The 22,318-nt window shown below is 40.2% G+C and overlaps 2 protein-coding genes across 2 annotated transcripts in view; one reads left to right on the top strand and one right to left on the bottom strand.

Annotated features, from left to right (window-relative positions):
* Nucleotides 1-12,485, top strand: part of LOC140476278 (uncharacterized) — a 39,905-nt gene extending 27,420 nt beyond the window's left edge. The window contains exons 4-7 of the mRNA XM_072568629.1: nucleotides 129-209; nucleotides 6,242-6,300; nucleotides 12,113-12,281; nucleotides 12,378-12,485. Of these exons, the coding sequence (XP_072424730.1) occupies nucleotides 129-209; nucleotides 6,242-6,300; nucleotides 12,113-12,281; nucleotides 12,378-12,392 (324 nt within the window). The 3' untranslated portion in view covers nucleotides 12,393-12,485. The remainder of the gene's footprint in view (nucleotides 1-128; nucleotides 210-6,241; nucleotides 6,301-12,112; nucleotides 12,282-12,377) is intronic.
* adss1 (adenylosuccinate synthase 1) overlaps nucleotides 10,144-22,318 on the bottom strand; it is a 39,184-nt gene continuing 27,009 nt past the window's right edge. The window contains exons 10-13 of the mRNA XM_072568627.1: nucleotides 21,474-21,598; nucleotides 20,485-20,582; nucleotides 13,379-13,528; nucleotides 10,144-13,178 (exon numbers count right to left, since the gene is read on the bottom strand). Of these exons, the coding sequence (XP_072424728.1) occupies nucleotides 13,126-13,178; nucleotides 13,379-13,528; nucleotides 20,485-20,582; nucleotides 21,474-21,598 (426 nt within the window). The 3' untranslated portion in view covers nucleotides 10,144-13,125. The remainder of the gene's footprint in view (nucleotides 13,179-13,378; nucleotides 13,529-20,484; nucleotides 20,583-21,473; nucleotides 21,599-22,318) is intronic.

Here is a 22,318-nt window from a genome sequence, read left to right as displayed (position 1 = left end):
GCATTTCACTATTGCAGGTGCCTTTTGGTTATCCTATAAGTATTGAGAGAAGATGGGGTTGATAAGTGTTAATCCTACAAACATAATCTGCTTGGTAGAGTCATCATCTTTTTCAACAAATGTTTCAGGGTATAACATTTAATTGGAAAACAGAAGAGGAACGACTACAAGAAAAGGCAGGGTGTATAGGGTGTCAGCATGGACCAACAGTGAGTAGATGATCAACTTCATGAAAATATTGCAAACATAGTAACTGTTATGTAAGAAACTGGTTCTAAAAAAGTTAATGTAAACAATTGCATTGGCTCCACCCAATCTGATGTTATACTGTCTTTTGGGTGGATACAATTGAATCCTACACTATGTTTAACAGATATTCTATACAGCTCCAAAGAGTCCTTCATAATTATGCCTGACGAAATGAAAGTTGCACTTATTGTAAGTTTCTGTTAATGTTTTGATCTTTTGTTACAGTGCCCCAGTTAGGGGATGCTTAACTCATTTATGGTTTACTTTAAAAGAGAAGACCAAGGAAGATTGGTGGCAGTGAACTATATCAAACAACCCTTAACCTGTGTCACACAATGGAAGAGGTGCCAGGTACCTGAGGTGGCAGCAGGATCAATCAGGTAAAATACCACATGGTAGCAGTGGTGCCAATTTGAATTCCATGCAGCGATCCCAATTGCCAGGAAAAAATTTCAGAAGATCCCGAAGGAATTTGTTTTTTAAATAGGTGAATTTACTGTTCACCAAGAGCACTGCTGCCCTAGAAAGATAGATAGTCAGTGAACAGCTGAAATGCAAAAACTGAAGAAGGAGACTGCAGTAGCCATGAGGGCACTTCTAAGACAACCTTCACTAAAATGTTGGTGAGAAGGGAAAGATTATGGACTCGGAAAAGGGAGAAACAGCAAACCACACTTTTGCGAAGACGGAGACCTTAGTGAAGGAGACACTGTAAATGGCAAAAGAATGTTCTAGTATAAAGCTAGGTATCTCGAGGGAAAAGGAGAAAATTCCAGTCAAACAGCATAAAGCCAAGAAAGGGAAGGCAAGAGAGTTCTCACCTCTCACTGAGCAAGGTACAGCTGCAAGGAGCAGGGAAATGAACAGAGAAATAATTTCAGTATTGTAGAATCAGAAAGTCTTCAATTTATTTCAACTTGAAGAGAGCAAATCTAGAGAAAAAGCAGAAAAAGGGTCAGGATTTTAGCAGGAAGGTTTATAAAGGTTAGAGCCAGAGAACTTTTACTTAAGGGTTTTTGCAGAAGAAAATGTATTGCATTTTGAGGCACAAAAGATGTGAAAACATCCATTTTGCTTGGAAAGAAAGAGGAAATCATCTTCTTAGCTGTAGATGGCTGAAGATGCCATAAAAAGACAGGAATATTTAGTAAGCCAGACAATGATACATTATTACAAGTGAACAGAATTTTCAGAGTTTGAAAGCAGTAACTCATTACAGAACAGGTATTAAATACAATTTGAAGCTCATACAGATAGCTTACCACCATGGATAAGGACTTAATTCCTCTCTAATGCATAAAGTTCACTCATTCATATGTTCCATTTCTTGGATTAAAAAAAAAATCCATTGTTAGCCATCAGTTTGCAAATTGGACTGTAACTACTCATTTAATTGAAAAACAGATTCTCTTCTGACCTGGCAAATTAGAGGTGATTGTTCTGCTCTTTGTGTTACTCATTATAATATTTGAGCAATAACATAAGTAGCATTGAGCAAGAAAATAGGTTCAGTATTCATTCTTCATACGCACCCACACACTTGTGAAGTAAAGGAATTACAGCCTGCAGTTAGTGTCTGCTGAAATATTTGGTGCAGATAGATCATTATGTCAGTGTACAGCAGCACTGTTTTTGAGACTCAATGTTCCAGCCTCTCCCTTAAGTACAACTGTGTGCTAGTCAGCTGGAAGGACCTCCCCACCAGAATGATTTAAAGGAGTCATCCATTATTGAATTGAATTGAAGTTATTGTTATTTGTGCTGAGGCATAGTGTAAAGCTTTGTCTTGTGAGGAATACAGGTGGGTCACAGAGTTAAGTAACATTGATAAGTAAATAATAGGTAAACAGTGGCAAAAACAAAAACACAGGTTAAATGTTAAAAGTTTGTGAGTCCAGTCAGCATTCTAACAACAGTAGGGTTAAAAACTGTTACGAAACTGTCTGGTGCACGTGTTCAGGCTTCTGTACCTTCTACTCGATGATAGAGGTTGTAGAAAAACATTGCCAGGGTGGGTTGGATCTTTGGGAATGCTGGCGGCCTTTCCTTGACAGCGAGCCTGGTAGATGGACTCAATGGATGGGAGACTGGCCTTTGTGATTGTACAGGCTGATTTCACCACTCTCTGTAACCGTCGCCAATCTTGAATGGTCCACTTGCCAAACCAGGTAGTGATACATCCAGACAGAATGCTCTCGATGGCACACCCATAAAAGTTGGCTAGGGTATTCGCACTCATGCCAAATTTCCTTAGCTGTCTGAGGCGGAAGAGACGTTGGGCCTTTGTAACCAGTGCATCCACATGAGTCCAAGAAAGCTTGTTGTGAACGACTACTCATGACACTTGCTGCTCGTTCCACCTCTGTGCTGTTAATGTGGGGGGGGGGGGGGGGGGGTGTGCATGAGTAACATCCTGTCAAAAGTTAATAATGAGTTCCTTGGTTTTGCTGGCATTGAGAGCTAGGTTGTTCTCAGTGCACCATTTTTCCAGATCTTCCACCTCCTGTATATAGGAGAAAGTGAGGAATGCAGATGCTGGAGATCAGGGCTGAAAATGTGTTGCTGGAAAAGCGCAGGTCAGGCAGCATCCAAGGAGCAGGAGAATCGACATTTTGGGCATCAGCCCAAAATTCCTGAAGAAGGGCTGATGCCTGAAACGTCGATTCTCCTGTTCCTTGGATGCTGCCTGACCTGCTGCGCTTTTCCAACAACACATTTTCACCTCCTGTATATAGTCTGTTTCATCGCCATCTGAAAGCTGAGCCATGATCTGGGTTCTTCCATCTTGTTCTCCAGAGATTGTACATTTGCTAGGAGTAAGCTAGGAAGGGAGGTCTTGAAACAGAGTAGTCTCAGTCTTACTAGCAGGCCGTCCTGCTTCCCCTGCTTCCTTGCAGGTTTCTTATATTTGAGTGATCTAGTGGAGCGGATTGTGACTGCTTCCAGTTAAGTGATCATTCCTAGGACCGTGTGGAGCAGGTCAACAAGTTCATCGTTTTTTTTTCTCCTGGCTGTTGTTACAAATGTAGATTTTTTTTTTAGGGACACTCCATTATCCTTTTAAAAAGTCTGCAGCGACCGGTGTGGTAGGTCTTTTTGCTGACTTCAAGATTTCTTCACAAACCAATTGCTGCTAGACATGGACCTCCTCAGGTTTCTTCTCAGAACAGTGTAGGATCATGAGAATAATCAGAATCCACCGACAAGGCCAAGCTGATGGAAGAGGAAGTGAGAGAAGGTGTGTACTATAAGACCATATCAACCCTTTGTGTTAGGGGGCATTTCCAACATCTGAACCTCAGCAATGTACAATATCTGAGATGTCAGTACATCATTAAGGAACTTCATACTGAAATCTATGAATTGTATCAGTCACAATTCCAACTTCAGAGTTTGATAAGGAGCACATTTCCAGCTGCTGTGAAGGTGTCTAAAGCTATGAACTTTTAAATCTCAGGAATCTTTGGAGCTGCTTCTGCTGCCAACGTGTACACCTTTTTTCAGTTTGCAATGCACCGATTCATGAAGTCTGTCACTGAAGCTTTTCATTTATTGAGATAAGTTAATTCCCTCTCACCTGAGGGAACCAGATGGAGAGAACAAATAGCTTTGCTAGATTTGCAGGATTTCCCCGTGATGTAGTGTCCCATTGACCGCATGTACATTGCTTTGTGGGCACTGCACATCAACCCTGCCATGTAGTAGAAGCAAAAAGGGATTCCACTCCCTTGGTATCTATTTGTTGGCTGTCAATAGTCAGCACATGATCCAAGTTAGTGCCTGATATCCTGAAAACTGTCAGGGCAATTTCATTCTGTGGCCTTCCTCTTTTGTTGGCTACATTTCAGCCAGGTGGAGAAACAAAGACTGGATACTGTGTACTAAAGGTGACACACTGAAGACATGGCTCTCAAAACTAATATGAACTCATGCACACTTGCACAGTGCTGTCTTAACTAATTGATATTGCAGCCCTTTGGTGTGCTCAGGCAACCATTCTGCTGCCTGGGCTTCATGAATCATAAGAATTGTGACAGTCTCTGAATACTATCCAACCTTCCATCATGAGATTGGCATCAGGCCACTCCTTTATGGCTGGTCCTCAACAACCTCAGAAAGTGTGCTGGATTGCTGTGACACTTTGCAAATTGCTTTGATAATTGCATACTGCAGTAATGCCAAAGGTAGTCTGAGCTTGCATAACTTCAGTCTAAGCTTCCACAGTAGTTTTCAGAGTTGATGTTAGTGCTGCAGTGGGAGCTGTACTATGACCATCAGATGCTGCACCATGGTCACATCGAAGGATCTGAGGACTGGGCCATCACTTCAGTTCTGGGAAGGATGGGCTCCAAGCTCTGCAGAAAATTCAGGGATAGGTTTCTCGATGTTCCTTGATATTGACTGCATGCTCTCTGGTGGCACCTAAAGCATTTTGTGATGTGCACCCATGAGTCATCTTCTAAAGCCTGGCCCATCAAAGTCGTCAGAGTCCTGTACAGCAAACGTGCAAGTAACCTTACCCTCTGGCAACATGGCACCTTGCAATACCTTGTGCCTAGGCACATGCTCAGTGTCTCACCATGTACATATCCAGCCCTACATTACCAATGTCTTTGATTTTATTGCCCTGAATTTTACCATCGAAATCTTCTATGGAGGAAGCATTCTGGTGGTCATGGCTATAAGCAAAAAAATTATCCATCCAAATAATCTCATTGCCAAACTCTGTTTGCAGGTCGGTAAGTTATGGTGCACTGATATCCAGTTCTTTCAGGCAGCTAGTTTCTGCCCTTCACCACTCTGTGGATGAAAATGTTTTTCCCCAATTTCCTTGTGCTTTTTCCAGTTACTTCAAATCCATTCCATCTGTTACTGATCTCACCGCTCAGAAAAATAGGTAATTCCTTGGTATTTAGGCCCCTCAAGTTTACACAGCTCAATTAAATCTCCCTGTAGCACTTTTGCTTCCAAAGGAAACAACTCCAGCCTGTCCAATCTTTACTATGTGAAAATACCCCATTTGAGGCAACATCTTTGTAAATCTCTGCTGTACCCTTATCAGTGTGATTTCATTATTCCTGTAATGCAGTGGTTAGAACAGCACATTGTACTGTAGCCTAGAAAATCAATGCCTCAATGTTTGAGCAAATTCTATGCTTTGGGTAATAAAGCAATGATATCCTCCAAATCTTTAACTAGTTTATCGATCAGTTCTGCATCATCATGTTTCTTCAAATGTCTACATCAGCTATCTCACATTTAGACCTAAATCATCGATATGGAAAAGAATCTAGAACAGAGCTCCACAAACACACCTGCCAAACTAAGGTGAGGATATGCTGTGCAGGCAGCTATTGGGACTCTTTCCTGGGCTGAGCAGCATGCAATGAGGAACATCCTCCCCACCACTTACCCTTTCCACTTCAATCCTCCCCACTTCCCCATTGCCTGTCTCTAAAGGGTTAGTAACATCCAATCATTGTTAAGGAACTATACAATTCTTATTTATATTGTGGTAGTGTTGTACACTGGTCATTAATGAGACATACCATAGCTGATTATAACGTATCCTAGATACACAATACAAACTGCAGTCTGGCTTAGCACACAGGTTCTGTTCATACTGCCAGAGTGAGTAGAAGCTGACATCGTTATTCGATAGTTAAATGCAAACTCTTCAGAATAAAACAGTACATGGTTTGTAAACTCATTACTGTAAGCAGCATATTTTATGGAATATTCCTGCAATTCATGTTCCACTAATTTTTTTAAAAAGAACTTTCAGTACTCAGTCGCTTCTGTTCTTAGCCACAGGGAACAGAGAAACTGAAGTTCAGTTAGTAATTAGCTGGATATTGGAGAACACAAAAAGTAACAATAAAAGGCTTGGGAAATAGTGAATTTGAACAAAATCAGTGATTAAGAGATAATTTCAACATAAAATGTTTTACCTAAAAATGTTTACTTGTTGAAAACTTTTTTTTTCTTTCAGACTACAATTGTGCCACCGCTTGGGACCATGGAAGTTTGTAAAGGCAGAATTACTCGCAGGTAAGGTGTAGGAATTCCACAGTTCTTAAAATCTTAAAATGCATCAGAAGCAGTTGGCCTGATTTTAATTCCTGCTTAGAATCATACTAGCTGGAATTGAGATGAATGTCTTACCTTGTGAAAAGTGAAGATCAGGCCATTTGTTTACGTGCTGTCAGGTAAGTCACTGAAAGGGAACTCTGGAGGGTCTCACATTTAAATAGACAAGGAAACATTCAATTGTAAGAACCGAGAGCAGAAGTAGTCAAAAGACCCTTTGATCCTGCTCAGCCATTCGATAAGATCATTATCAATGGGATTACTCCATCTTCTCACCACTCTTCAATTATTTTTCACCCCTTTACTTATCCATTTACCTCTGCCTTGAATATATTCAACGATGCTGCCCCGTCACATTTTCAAGAAAAGTTCTGAAGACCCATGACTCTTGAGGAAAACAAAATCTTAAATGGCAATCCTTTAAATAGTTACCCCGCATTTTAGACTCCCCCACAAGAGAAAACATACTTCGTACATGCACACTGCCAAAACCTCTCAGGATCTTTATATATTGCAATTAAGTCACCTTCCAATTTTCTAAACCCTAGCTTAGCCCATCCACTTTTTTCCTTAAAAGAAAATTCACCCATCACAGATATCAGTCTGATAAATTTTTCTGAAGTGCTTCCAAGGCACTACATCCTTCTATAAATAAAGAAACCAATATTCTGCATATTACTCCAATGTAGTCTTATTAGTGCTCCTTATAACTGAAGCATGACCTGCCTACTATCGAGAGAAGTGATTGCTGGACCTCTTGCTGAGATATTTGTATCATCGATAGTCACAGGTAAGATGCCGGAAGACTGGAGGTTGGCTAACGTGGTGCCACTGTTTAAGAAGGATGGTATGGACAAACCAGGGAACTATAGACCAGGGAACTACAGACCAGTGAGCCTGACATCAGTGGTGAGCAAGCTCTTGGAGGGAATCCTGAGGGATAGGATGTACATGTATTTGGAAAGGCAAGGACTGATTAGGGATAGTCAACATTGCTTTGTGCATAGGAAGTCATGTCTCAAACTTGACTTGAGTTTTTTGAAGAAGTAACAAAGAGGATTGATGAGGGCAGAGCAGTAGATGTGATCTATATGGACTTCAGTAAGGCGTTCGATAAGGTTCCCCATGGTAGACTAGTTAGCAAGGTTAGATCTCATGGAATACAGGGAGAACTAGCCATTTGGATACAGAACTGAGTCAAAGGTAGAAGACAGAGGATGGTGGTGGAGGGTTGTTTTTCAGACTGCAGGTCTGTGACCAGTGGAGTGCCATGAGGATCGGTGCTGGAACCTCTACATTTTGCCATTTATATAAATGATTTGGATGCAAGCAAAAGAGGTATAGTTAGTAAGTTTGCAGATGACACCAAAATTGGAGGTGTAATGGACAGCGAAGGAGGTTACCTCAGATTACAACAGGATCTTGATCAGATGGACCAATGGGCTGAGAAGTGGCAGATGGAGTTTAATTCAGATAAATGTGAGGTGCTACATTTTGGGAAAGCAAATCTTAGCAGGACTTGTACACTTAATGCTAAGGTCCTAGGGAATGTTGCTGAACAAAGAGACCTTGGAGTGCAGGTTCATAGCTCCTCGAAAGTGGAGGCACAGGTAGATAGGATAGTGAAGGAGGCATTTGGTATGCTTTCATTTATTGGTCAGAGCACTGAGTACAGGAGTTGGGAGGTCATGTTGCGGCTGTACAGGACATTGGTTAGGCCACTGTTGGAATATTGCGTGCAATTCTGGTCCCCTTCCTATCAGAAAGATGTTGTGAAACTTGAAAGGGTTCAGAAAAGATTAACAAGGATGTTGCCATGGTTGGAGGATTTGAGCTATAGGGAGAGGCCTAACAAGTTGGGGCTGTTTCCCCTGGAGAGTCAGAGGCTGACCTTAGAGATTTATAAAATTATGAGGAGCATGGATAGGATAAATAGGCAAAGTCTTTTCCCTGGCGTCAGGGTGTCCAGAACTAGAGGGCATAGATTTAGGGTGAAGGTGGGGGGGGGGGGGGGGGGGGGGAGGGGGGGGGAGAGAAGATATGAGACCTAAGGGGCAACCTTTTCACACAGAGGGTGGTACGTGTATGGAATGAGCTGCCGGAGGAAGTGGTGGAGGCTGGTACAATTGCAACATTTAAAGGGCATTTAGATGGGTAAATGAATAGGAAGCATTTGGAGGAATATGGGCTGTGCGCTTGCAGCTGGGACTAGTTTGGGTTGGGATATCTGGTCGGCATGGACGGGTTGGACCAAAGGGCCTGTTTCCATGCTGTACATCTGACTCTTAATTCTCCTCACAAACAGTAACATTCTTAGCTTTCCTAATTAGTTGCTGTTCCTGCATATTAATCTTTCATGATTCATGAATGAGGACACCTAGATATGCATCTGTGCTGCAAACTCTCACCATTCAGATAATGTGCTTCTTTTTATTGCTTGTGACCAACTGTAACCTTATGATTTTGAGAACGCCATTACTAAAGCATTTTAAGATGGTTGGGCTCAAGAAATCATTGAGGAGCACCTGCAGTGATATCTTAGTACCAATAATTGCAACCATCATCTTTTGTGCCGCATATCACTCTAACCAGTGTAGAGGTTCCCCCTATTCCTTATTGACTTCATTTATTGGTCCTCCTTGATGCAACACTTGATCAAATGCTATATTTATGACTAGGACAGTCACTTTTCCTCATCTCTGGAATCTAGCTATTTTGTTCAGGTGAACAGATTAGTTCTAGGTCTCCTTAACAAAGATGAAACTTTAGAAATTTCTATTGGTTGTTGGGTAGACCGAAGTTCTATCACATAGCATGTCTACTCAGTAGTTTTGTGTTGTTTCCAGTCTCACAACTCCAAGTGGTCAGGATGGGCAGATGCTCATATATGGATCAAAGGAATTGTATAAAATTGAAGTGTTTTAGACCACTAAATCCATTCTGACACATTACAGGTAGTAAAATGATATTGTTTATCTTGTAAAGGTCAATTGTCAATCTCTACTCAGTTCCCAGGCCAGGCCTGTTGACTTCAGACCTGTGCAGGTTCTGAGAATTATATTTGCATCCCTGTTCTCAAAGTAGAACAGACCCGTTCAATGATTGCACAGATCGATTAACAATTCCTCTGGTAATGATGTAATTTGTGCCTGCACGTGGCAAAACCTGGTCAACATCCAAGCTTGGATATGCCACATAACTTGACAGACTCCAACAACAAAGCATTTAATTCCAATCCTTGGTATTCAGTGACATTATTATCACATTCCTCACCATTTCAGTGGCCTAGCTGAGGTCTGTACAGACCTGAATTAGACTAGCAACATTAAAAAGTTCCTGTAACCATACTATTTAAGTGATGAACCTTTTATTCCTGCAGAGAATCTGTGAATCATTGCATTTTAAAGGGATTTTAGGGCCATTTAATTCAAACTCTGTGTAAGTAACTATGTCCTATAAGATTGATTTTTGTCAATTACTAGTCTTGACACATAGCTGAAATTTGGCAAAGGCAGCTACAGAAATACTGAAATTAATATTCTTTAGATGTAGGTTGAGGATAGAAATATTCTGAAAACTGAAACTTATTGTAAAAGCATATTCTATTATTCACCACCATTATTCATATAATAATAACAATGATCATATGTGAGAGGACTGGATGATGTTACTCGGAGTGGTGCCTGGCCCTAACAGTCTGCCCAAGAGAAGAGAAGAGGGGGGGAAGAAAACTGACAAATTTGTCAAGACTTCCACCGCCTCTATATCGGATATCTTTTCTCGGTATAGAAAACAACACCAGCATTTGACAGTTTACACAGGTTTGTTTTATTCTTAATATTGTGCATTTTTCACAATCATCTCAAAACACTTAGTGAATTCTTTTAAAATTGTAGTCATTTTATTGTATAAAAATGCTGTAGCAAATTTGTAAACAGGGAAGTCCAACAAACAGAATATAGATAAAAAGATGAAATAAACTGTTTTAATGTTGACTAAGATGTTAGAAAAAAACCTGCAGTTTCCTACTCCTGGTCTAGTGCTGACATGTTGTCAGTATAAATTCCTAGGTGATACTGGAGGGAAGCAAAGTCTTTTTCCTGCTTTCAACCATATTTGCATCAGAATTCCTATTGAGTCATTACATATAACAATATTACTTTATCCAACTAGTGATAAAAGACTCTCAGAACCAAAAATATTGCAATGCAAAAGGATGGCATTCAGCTGTGCTAGGTGGTTTCTGGAGGGCAAACAAAAACAATAATACTGGCAATAAAATGATCTGTGTTCAGCCAGTGAGGGAGAGCATTTTAAGATGGCGAAGAAAAGCAGTGGATGGCTGTTGTCATTTCTAAGAGATTCACAATTTATAACCCAATTCATACATTGTAAGCTAAGTGATAAATAGTTGTTGGTTGGAATTTGTTTTCTAAATTGTAGTAACCCTAAATTACTTTAAAAATAAAAAATACATAACTCAGCATAACTGTAATAAGAACATAAGAAACAAGAGTAGACCATTCTGACTGCAATCCAACTTTGGCATTCAAGATGATCTTGGCTGATCTTTTTCCTAGACTCCAGGTTCTCACTGTATCTGTCCATCACTTGATGTTTTTAGTATCTGAAAATATGTATTGATCCACTCGAGTATATTCAATGAATAAGCATCTAACTTGGTACAGAAGACCAAAGATTCACAATCTTCAGAGGGGAAATGTCTTCTCCCCTCAGTCCTGAATGGCCACCCCCTGATATTGAGACTATGACCCACTTCTACTGGACTCACTAAACAAAGAGGAAAGTTGCTCCCAGCAATTACTCTATCAAACTTCTTAATGTTTTTGTTTCAAGTGTTTATCTCTTTCTTCTCAAGATTAGGGAATATAGGCCAAATCCTCTCTCACTGCTCAAAGCAACAATCCCCTCATCCTAGAAATTAGACAATTGAACCTTTGTTTCATTTATTATAAGGCAGGAGGTACCATTTCTTAGGAAAGATGACAAACAGCACACAGTATGCTTTCCTAATTGTCATGTAACATCTGTATTAACTTTGTGATACTGATGCAAAGATAACGGCGTTCCTCTCATCACTTAAAAATATTCTGGTTTACAGTTTTCCCTACAAGAGGTTAATTTCACATTACTCCACATTATTTCAGATCTGTCACAATTGTACTGTCATCTCACTTGCTTTGACAGGCTCTTTTTTTGCCTCCGTCCAGATTATTTTCCCACTAAACTGTGTAATGCCAGCAAACGTACGTACAATACACTCAGTCCCCTCATCCGGTTCATTTATGTTAAATTGTAAATAGGTGAGATCCAAACAAAGGGCCTGATGTACTCCTTTATTTGCAGCCTTGCCAAGCAAAATTATTTTTTATACTTCCACTCTCTCTTCTGTCTATTTGTAGTTACCACTGCATGCTAATACGTTATATTAAAGGCTTTGAACTGTAATTTTCTGTAATAACCTAGTGGTATCTTAGCAAGTTTTACTGAAAATTCAATATATCCACTTAAGACCCACTATATACCCTATAAGCTACAATTTCAAAAACACTAAAATTTGTCAAACAATCAAATTTGAAATTATGAAATTATAAAGATTTCTGAAATGCTCCATTTTTCTTGTTCTTAATATAGATTAAGCATCACTGACATCCAGCTAATTGGTTTAATTGTATAATAAAACATGAAAATGAAAAGATCATAATTTTTTAAACAAGTGCATTAACAGAGGACTATTTAATAAACATTACAGCAGTGAATATGCAAGAGCTGTTGAAGAACTGAAGTGTGAAGATGGCACTTACAACAATCTGAAAGCAGCAAGAGAGACATTTAAAAAAGTCCCAAAAGATGTATACGGGAAACCTGATACCTATCGCTGGAAGACAGAATATGATTCATCATACAACATAAACCCTGATGTAAGTTATAACTAATAGGCAAGCGAAACCTGATTCTTGAACTTGTTATATAATACCAAGGCATGCATTACTGACTCTGCTAAACACATTTTACAGGGCACTTGGAAATAAAAACACTGTTGCTGTACTTCGCAAAGTTCAACAGGCATGAAAAGGCATTTCGCAAAATGTTTTCTGTCTATTGTTCATGTCTAATAAATAGAGTTCATACTTAACCCTATGCATTGTGATTTTTTAATTAGATTTTATTTGGATTTAAATAATGAATGTACCTATTGTAAAATAATTCTAAAGCTATTAAAATGGAAGCATCTCCCTTTTCTGATGAAATAGAATGAATGCCCATTGGATTTTTTAAGAAAAGAGCTGTAGGATATGATTTACAAGCTTCGGGTGAGTTAACTCAAGAATCTTTGAATAAATTATGGCAAAATACAAACAGGATGTACAATTTCTTTTGTTAGTTTAAATAACGATTAAATGTAAAATTGATCTAACTGCAAACTCCAACATAAAACAAAATGAGTTATTTCAGTGTTCTTAACTCTAAACTTTTGCCAAAGTAGTATCCATTCACGAGTTCAGTTTATTAAATCTGATTCAATATTTAATGGAAATGACTGACAGATGTGTTGTTTTAGTAAGTTGAACATGAATTGTAGGAATATGGTGGTGTTTAAATATTCTAAACCTCCAGTTAACAATGACCTTTATGTATAGAACTGTAAATTAATTATGCTTCATACAATATCAGGAATATTTTCAACATAACACATTAGTCTTGAATTTATGTAGAAAAACAGGAGTGTGTGTTGAAATTATTCAATCCTGTCCTGTTCTGTAATTAGAAAAGTTGGATCATTGACTCCCTTGACTTTCCAACACCAATCCATTTAACTGGAAGAAAACAAATGCAAACTTCAGTCACTGTCTACTGTTTGTATAACAAAGTTGATATTATATATTTACTATTTGAACAGCTTCTAAATATTTAGAAAAGGTCCTCAAAAGAACACATTAATACATTGCTTAAATATATACATTCAATTTTTACATAATCTTATCAAATAACTTCCTTACTAATCATGGAAACTCACTTGGGACTGCCACGTGATTTTCAATAAATCTGATGTAGTTTTGAGCCTTTGGTGGCAGGTCGTCCCATGTCCGAGCACTGCTAATGCTGCTCTTCCAGCCTGGAAGTGTTTCATACTCAACCTCCACTTGGTTTAGGATTTCCTGGTTTGCTGGAGGAGTGGATAAAGCATAACCATGAAATAACAAAACTACTCTCAAACATTACTCGATCAGAACATGTGGCACAACAAATTTTACATTATAACTAAAATGGCTTGGTAAAAGCTATTAAGCAGTGAGAAAAGTAGCAAACACAATATAATAAAGTGTTTTTTGATGTAGTATATTCTTCAAACCGTAAAAGAATAAAAGGATCCAGCTGATGATGCATTTTCGTAGTCAGGTGGTTTTAGATTTAAAAAAAAATAGTACAGATGATTGAAATCTGAAGTGAAATCAGAAAATGCCAGAAATACTCAGGAGGTCAGGTACTGTCTGTGGAGGAAAAAACAGAATTAGCACTTAAAGATATTTATCTTCCATGAAAACTGACAGAGATACATCAAGTTTTAAACAAATAGAAGCAGAGAAAGGGGCAGAGGAGGAAAGAACAAATGGGAATATGAAAAGCAGAGTGATTAAATGGCAAAAATGGATGTTGTGAGATAAAAGGGGTGGATAATGTGACAAGAGAAAACAGATCAATCGAGGGGAGCTGTAAATGACATCAATACCAGCAGCTGTTACCTGGAAAGATCGGAAATATAGTTACAATCAAAAATTGACTGATGTTCAGTCAAGACCATTGTATAGTTTCCAATAGCTGATGTTCTTCAGTGAGAGAATGAACCAAGAAGTCAGAATGGAGTAGAACAAATAATTAATATGATAGACATGGGAATCTCTATCAGATGGTGGAAGGGTATAGATAAAAGAGCAGGTGTTGCACTTTTGTATTTGCATGCTGGGGAGGTACCATATGAAACTGGATAATGGGAGTTGTTAATGGTAATTAAACAGTGGACTAAGGTGTTGCTGATGGAAGAGACCATTCAGAATTCTGAAAGGGAATGAGAGAAAATGATTTGCTTGGTGGTGCCAACACTTTGGGTGTGGTGGAATGTAATTTGTCGAGTCAGGAGACTAGTGGGATGGAAGGTGAAGACTAAGGAAACCCAATCGCAATCCTGGAAGGAAAAGAGAACTGTGGGCAATGGATAGAGATGCTCAAAAGCTCAAACTAACTGGTTGGATAGAAATCTTTGGTTGAGAAAGATAGCTGTATCAGAAGCAATAATATGGACAGTCGTATTGTCAGAACAGAGACAAGTGAGCTGGAGAAACTGGGAGAATAGTAAAGTGTTTATACAGGATGTGAGTTGGCGATGAGTATACTTTTGGGAGCTTGAAGCAGGAGCACCTGAAGCAGCAGAAAGGCTCTGAAAGCTTGTTGTCAAATAAATCTGTTAGACTATAACCTGGAGTAGTGTGACTTTTGACCTTGTCCAACCCAGTCAAACACCAGCACCTCTACATCACTCCTAAAAGAGGAAACATCTTCCTAGTCCCTTCCTAGGAACCTGTCTGTATTCCTCAAATCAGGTATGTTTCACTCAGATCATACCTCATTTTTCCAAGTTCCAAAGAATATAGACCTAATCTGTTTATACTTTCTTTTGTAAGGTAAGCCCTTCATCTCAGGCATGAGTCAAGTGTACCTTTTCTGAACTGTTTCCGAAGCATTTATATTGTTTGTTTCAAGTAAGGAGACCCAAACAGTTCTCTCTCCTGCTTTGTGCAGCTGCAGTAAAACTTCCCTATATTCATATTCCTTTCTCCCTGCTTTAATTGCCAGCATGCCATCTACTTTCCTAATCTCTTGCTAAACCTACAAACTAACTGTGATTCAGGTACTAGCACACCCAGATTCCACTGATTAGATTAGTTAGATTACATTCCATACTGTGTGGAAACAGGCCCTTTGGCCCAACCAGTCCACACCGACCCGCTGAAGGGTGAACCTTCCAGAACCATTTCCCTCTGACTAACACATCTTAGACTATGGGCAATTCAGCATGGCCAAGTCACCTGACCTGCACATCTTTGGACTGTGGGAGGAAACTGGAGCATCTGGACGAAACCCACGCAGACACTGGGAGAATGTGCAAACTCCACACAGAGTCACCAGAGGCTGGAATTGAATCTGGGACCCTGGTGCTGTGAGGCAGCAGTGCTAGCCCGGTTCTGCAATATTTCTCCATTCTAAATTCTGTTAGAATATTAAGCAATACTCCAAGCATGAGATTTTTGGCTGCACCTACAGAGTTGGGATGATCCATTAAAAGAATACAGAGAAAACATGAACAGAATTCCTTCTACTGGGTGAATGTGTAGCTGACATTCCCTTTCATGAAAATCTGCATCCAAGTACCAGCCCATTATGTTTGGCCTCAGACAGTCCAAAATTCCCCTCACTTCCAACCCAAATCACTGGTTGAGTTGGAAGTGTCAGGCTGATTGCTTTAAGCATGAAAATGAGGCTCCTGTCACTAGAATCACACCTTTACCAGAGCTTTCACTGAACAAATCACTGGCATTCTGAAACAGCTTCCCCCCTTTAATGCATCCAAGCTGATCAATGAACAATGCTCATCCCCTTCACCATCACAGCCACGTTAACAGTCTGAACTCTACTGCCTGAACTCACCCCTCCAGATGTGAATTGCCATTGACTAGCGTGAGTCATCTAGCTCACTCATCATATACAAAACAAAATCCTGGGACTCTAACTCTGACAGCATTATGAATGCAACTCACCACCACTTTCTCAAGAGCAATTCTGATTGGCTATAAAGCTGGCCCAAGATTATATACAAAAAAAAACTATCAGCTCAAAAACTGGTTTGTGTCAATCGGCAATGTAATCAGCTTGTTGCCATGGACACCTTATTCATTGAATGTCCACTTTGGAGAGGTTGCAAATCCCCCCCATGAAATCGTGAGCATATTCTAGAAACAGAATACATTATTCCACATAAAAGCACCATCATATGACTTAAACAATAGTTGCAAAAAAAATTTAAAGGCTTTTAAAATATATAATATTCAACGTGGTTGAGCTTTTTGAAGAAAATTTGACAGACAATCATATGTTCCAAACACTGTCTCTGATTTATTTTTGACAGTTGTAATAGCTTTAGTTTTATATTACAAGATGAATCATAATTTTTGAAAGTATTTGTGATAACCTGTTCTCTGCAACTCTACTTCAACATGTTGGGTTGAGGTATTGGTATTTCAAGCTGTTCCCTGTTTCTTGCAGAGACCATTCCCTCAGTGACTCCTTCATTACTTCTGCTGCCATCCCACCAACCCCTTCCTCACTCTGGCATCTGCCCTTGCCACTGCAAGAGGTTTAAAACCTGTGCCCACACTTGCCCCCTCACCTCTGTCCAAGGCCCCAAAGGATCTTTTCACATCTAACAGAGACTTCCCTGCACATCCAAACACCTCATTTACTGTGTCTATTGCCCTCCATTTAGTCTCCTCTACATTAGGGAGACAGGACACCAACTCGCAGAATGTTTCAGGGGACATCTCTGGGGCACACTCACCAAACAACCCCACTGTCCAGTGGCTGATGACTTCAACTCTCCCTCCTACTCTGCCAAAGACATGCAAGTCCTGCTGCGATTTGGGTGTGTTTAAACTAGCTCAGCAGGGGAATGGGAACCTGAGGTGTAGTTGCAGTGCACAGGAGGATGAGAGTTCAGAGGGCAGGGACAGGATTTCACAGTCACAGGAATGTGCTGGCAGACAGCAAGCTCGTTTGAAGTCTGTCTACTTCAACGCCAGAAGTATCCGAAATAAGGTAGGTGAGCTTGCAGCATGGATAGGTACCTGGGACTTCAATGTTGTGGCCATTTCAGAGACATGGATATAACAGGGTGAGGAATGGATGTTGCAGGTTCTAGGATTTAGATCTTTCATTAAGAACAGGCAAGGCAGTAAAAGAGAGGGAGGTGTGGCCTTGTTAGTCAAGGATATTATAATGGTGGCTGAAAGAAATTTTGATGAGGACTCATCTACTGAGATAGTGTGGGTTGAGGTTAGAAACAGGAGAGGAGAGGTTACATTGCTTGGAGTTTTTAATAGGCCTCTGCAGAGTTCCATGGAGGTGGAATAGAGGATTGGCAAAATTATTCTGGGTAGGAGTGAAAGGAACAGGATGGTCATTATGGGGGGGGGGGCTTTAACTTCCCCAACATTGACTGGAAATCTATAACTTAGCATATTGGATGGATCAGTTTTTGTCAAATGTGTACAGGTGGGTTTCCTGGCACAGTATGTCGAAGGGCTGACAAGAGGGGAGGCCCCGCTGGATCTGATGCTTGGTAATGAACCAGGCCAGGGTGTTTGATTTAGTTGTGGGTGAACAGTTTAGAGAGAGTGACCATAATTCAGTTACGTTTAGTTTAGCGATGGAAAGGGATAGGTACATGCCACAAATTAAGAGTTATTGATGGGGCAAGGGCAATTATAATGAGATTAGGCAATGCCGACAATGAACATGTGGAGCTGGTTTAAGGAACAGATATTGCGTGTCCTTGATAGGTTTGTCCCTGTGAGGCAGGGAGTAAGGGAACTGTGGTTTACTGCAGAAATTGTATCTCTTGTTATGAGAAAGGAGGAGGCTTATGTATTGGTGAGACAAGATGGTTCAGATGAGGTGATGGAGACTTGCAGATCAGCTAGGAAGGAGAGTTAAAAAGAGAGAGTTAAGACCACCAAAGAGAGGACACAAGTAATTTTTAGCAAATAGAATAAAGGAGAACCCTAAAGCTTTCTATAGGGTATGAGGGGAATAAAAGGATGACTAGGGTAGGAATAGGACCAGTCAAAGACAGAAGTGGGAAATTGAATGTGGATCCTGTGGAGATCGGAGAAATGCTAAATGAACATTTCTCATCTGTTTTCACTCAGGAAAACAGAGGAGAAGAAAGAGATACAAGATATTAGACTAGAAAGGATCGAGGTTAGTTACGAAGACATGTTATCAGTTCTAGGAGGAGTGAAAGTAGAAAAGTCCCCTGGGCTGGATGGGATTTATCTGAGGATTCTCTGGGAAGCTAGGGAGGAGATAGGACAGCCTTTGGCTTTGATATTTGAGTCATCATTGTCTACAAGTTTAATACCAAGGGACTGGAGGGTTGCAAATGTTGTGCCCTTATTCAAGAAGGGCAGTAGAGATGACCCAGTGAGCCTTACTTTTGTTGTAGGAAAGGTTTTGGAAAGGATTATGAGATAAGATTTATAATCATCTAGCAAGCAACAATTTGATTTCAGATAGTCAGCATGGTGTTGTCAAGGGCAGGTCGTGTCTCACAAACCTCACCTGAGATTTCGAGAAGTAGAACAAGCGTGTAGATGAGGGTAGGACAGTTGATGTGGTATACATGGACTTCAGTAAAGCCTTTGATAAGGTTCCACATGGTAGGCTGTTGGAGAAAATGCAGAGGCGTGGAACTGAGGGTGATTTAGCAGTTTGGATTAGAAACTGGCTTTCTGAAAGAAGGTACCTTGTGGTGGTTGATGGAAAACATTCAGCCTACAGTCCAGTTACTAATGGTGTGCCACAAGGATCTGTTTCGGGACCACTGCTGTTAGTTATTTTTATAAATGACTTAGATGCAGGCATAGGTGGATGGATTAGTAAATTTGCAGATGACACTAAAGTCAGTGGAGTAGTGGACAGTTCGGAAGAATGTTACAGGTTGCAGGGGGACTTGGATAAACTGCAGAATTGGGCTAAGAGGTGGCAAATGGAGTTCAATGCAGCTAAATGTGAGGTGATGCACTTTGGGAAGAATAACAGGAAAGCAGAGTACTGGGTCAATAGAAAGATTGCTGGTAGTGTGGATGCGCAGAGGGATCTTAGAGTCTATGTACATAGATCCCTGAAAGTTGCTGGGTTGATAATGCTGTTAAGAAGGCATACAGTGTGTTAGGTTTTATTCGTAGAGGGATTGCATTCCGGAGCCACAATATCATGCTGCAACTATACAAAACGCTAATACTGCCACACTTGGAATACTGTGTACAGTTCTGGTCGCCATATTTCGGGAAGGATGTGGAAGCATTGGAAAAGGTGCAGAGGAGATTTTCCAGGATGCTGCCTGGTCTGGAGGGAAGGTCTTATGAGGAAAGGCTGAGAGACTTGGGTCTGTTCTCATTGGAAAGGCGGCGGCTAATAGGGGATTTGATAAGAGACATACAAGATGATCAGAGGATTAGATAGGGTAGACAGTGGAAGTCTTTTTCCTAGGATGATGTCGTCAGCGTGTTCGAGGGGGCATAATGACAAATTGAGGGGTGATAAATTTAAGACAGATATCAGAGGCAGGTTCTTTACCCAGAGTGGTAAGGCCGTGGAATACCCTGCCTGCCAGCCAATGTAGTTAACATCCACATTAGGGAGATTTAAACAATCCTTTGATAAGCACATGGATGATGATGGGATAGTGTAGGGGGACAAGCTGAGAATAGTTCACAGGTTGGCACAACATTGAGGGTCAAAGAGCCTGTTCTGTGCTGTATTGTTCTATCTTCTATGTTCCAAGTCTTGGGCCTCCTCCACCGCCAAATCCTCGCCACCCGACAGCTGGAGGAAGCACATCTCATCGTCTGCCTTGGGACCCTTCAACCACATGGCATCAATGTCTAAATTTCACTAGTTTCCTCATCTCCCCTCCTCCTACCTCATCCCAGATCCAACCCACCAACTGGGCACCATCCTCTTGACCTGTCCTACCTGTACATCACCTTCCCACCAATCTTCTTCACCCTCCGACCTATTACAATCACCCCTCCCACCTGCACCTAAAACGTTCCCAGCTACTTTCCCCCACCCCACCATTTATCTCTCAGCCCCCTTCAATGCCCCATGTTCTTAAGGGCTTATGCCTGAAAAGTTAATTCTCCTGCTCCTCAGATGCTGCCTGACCTGCTGCGCTTTTCCAGCACCACACTCTTGACTTCGATCTCCAGCATCTGCAGTCTTCACTTTCTCCTGCACTAAAATAAAGCTAAATTGAAATGATAAAGGACATTAGTTGGCATACAATACCTGGAAAATATGGAATTCTCTTTCCATTCAATTTGTAAGCTAAACCGATTTTAATCTCATCAAGGACTTCCAGGATATCCAGCTTCATTAATGCCAACCTATGGGTACAGCAATAATATTATTGTTAAAATTGAATGAGGGAGTTTTTTTAATTAACTATACCCAAATTTGCTTGACATCTTCTGATATTTTTGATACCTAGGTAGAAATGCACTTGTGTACCACAGTGAGTTGAGTTTTGATTCAAATATTCTATTCAGAGCACATTGAGGTGCTTTGGAATAAATATATCACATTTTCCAACTTTTGAGGGTCTATGTTATACATTTCTGTTGGCATTTTCAAGTCCAGGTATACTTATTGGGAGATGGTTTTGTTCAACGAAGTGTGTGTGTGTTTTTGGCTTTTATATTTCAATTGACTAAACCTTTGGAGGATTACTTTACTGGGGAGAAGTGTTTTTTTAAAAACATACATTACTACATTTCATAAGAAAACAATCAAAGCTACGTCATTAGGAGTTTGTGTGGCATAATGGTTATATCCTCACAATGCTGCTTGTGTGACAGTAACTTAGCTTCTGTAGATTTTGTGCACCACAATCATTTTATTGTCTATGACCATCAGAGATTACAAATATCCAATATATATAGAGAACACTGAAGTTGTATTGAGGCAAATCAGACACCGGGGCAATTGTGAGATTAACGTAAATAAGTGGCAAGAAGAAAATCTGAATCCATTTTACATCTCTCCTGATTTTTATTACATTGAATGCTACTCAGTTTTCTCCTCATTCTTTTGGTTCAGTGACTCATATGAGAATGAAACTTTACAGCTGAAGCAACGGCTAATGCTGAATAGTTATTTAAGCAGGAGGAGCAGTATCACAGCAGTATCACATCAAAGGTTCATCTTTAATTATAAAATGGTAAAAGGCACTATACAAATTGACTTTTTTCAAACATGAAATGGAATCTGGTACTCACGCTGTAAATCCATTGATCATATTCGCATATTTCAACATGACTAGGTCTAACCAGCCACAGCGTCTTTTCCTGCCTGTTGTTACACCCACTTCATTTCCTCGAGACTGTAGCAACTCACCGATTTCCTGAAATGTTTCAGTTAAAATTCAGCAACAGATACACAAAGCAAGCTTAATCTTGGTTTGCAGGAATACTTTGTAATTAGTTTAAAATCATATACATACAAACAGTTATTTAAAACAAATGCTTCATATTATCTAAATATAATGTCAATACAAATTCAAATCATTATGGCAATTATGGAACTTTATTAGGGGATTAACAGACCGTGCAGTGGCACAATGTTTGGCACTGCTGCCTCATAGCACCAGGGACCAGAGTTTGATTCTAATCTCGGACAACTGTATAGTTTGCATGTTCTCCCCATACTTGTGTGGGTTCCTGCTGGTATTCTGGTTTCCTCCCACAGTGTAAATGTTGGTGCAGGTTAGCTGGATGAACCATGCTAAACTGTCCGTGTAGTGTCCAGCACACATGCAGGCTATAGGAATTAGCCAAGGGATGAGGGAAGCTCTTCACAGGGTCAGTGCAGACTCAAATGGACCAAATAGTCTCCCTCTGCACTATAGGGATTTCATGATTTTATTGTGGGTTCTGAAGTAAGTCCCATTGACTGTTATAGGAGTCTAAGCAACGTGTACAGTGGCGAGGTGGGTGTCAAGGCTGATCTCCATGTTGGGAATAATTTGTGCAATGGTTTATGGTTTTCAAAAGTGGCATGGCTAGGCAGTAGAAAATTGCAATTGACAAATTATTGGTTCTAAACAGCTTGTTCACATCCAACT

This window comes from Chiloscyllium punctatum, chromosome 4, assembly GCF_047496795.1.
Source record: "Chiloscyllium punctatum isolate Juve2018m chromosome 4, sChiPun1.3, whole genome shotgun sequence".
NCBI lineage: Eukaryota > Metazoa > Chordata > Chondrichthyes > Orectolobiformes > Hemiscylliidae > Chiloscyllium > Chiloscyllium punctatum.
This window is presented reverse-complemented; position numbering and strand designations above follow the sequence as displayed.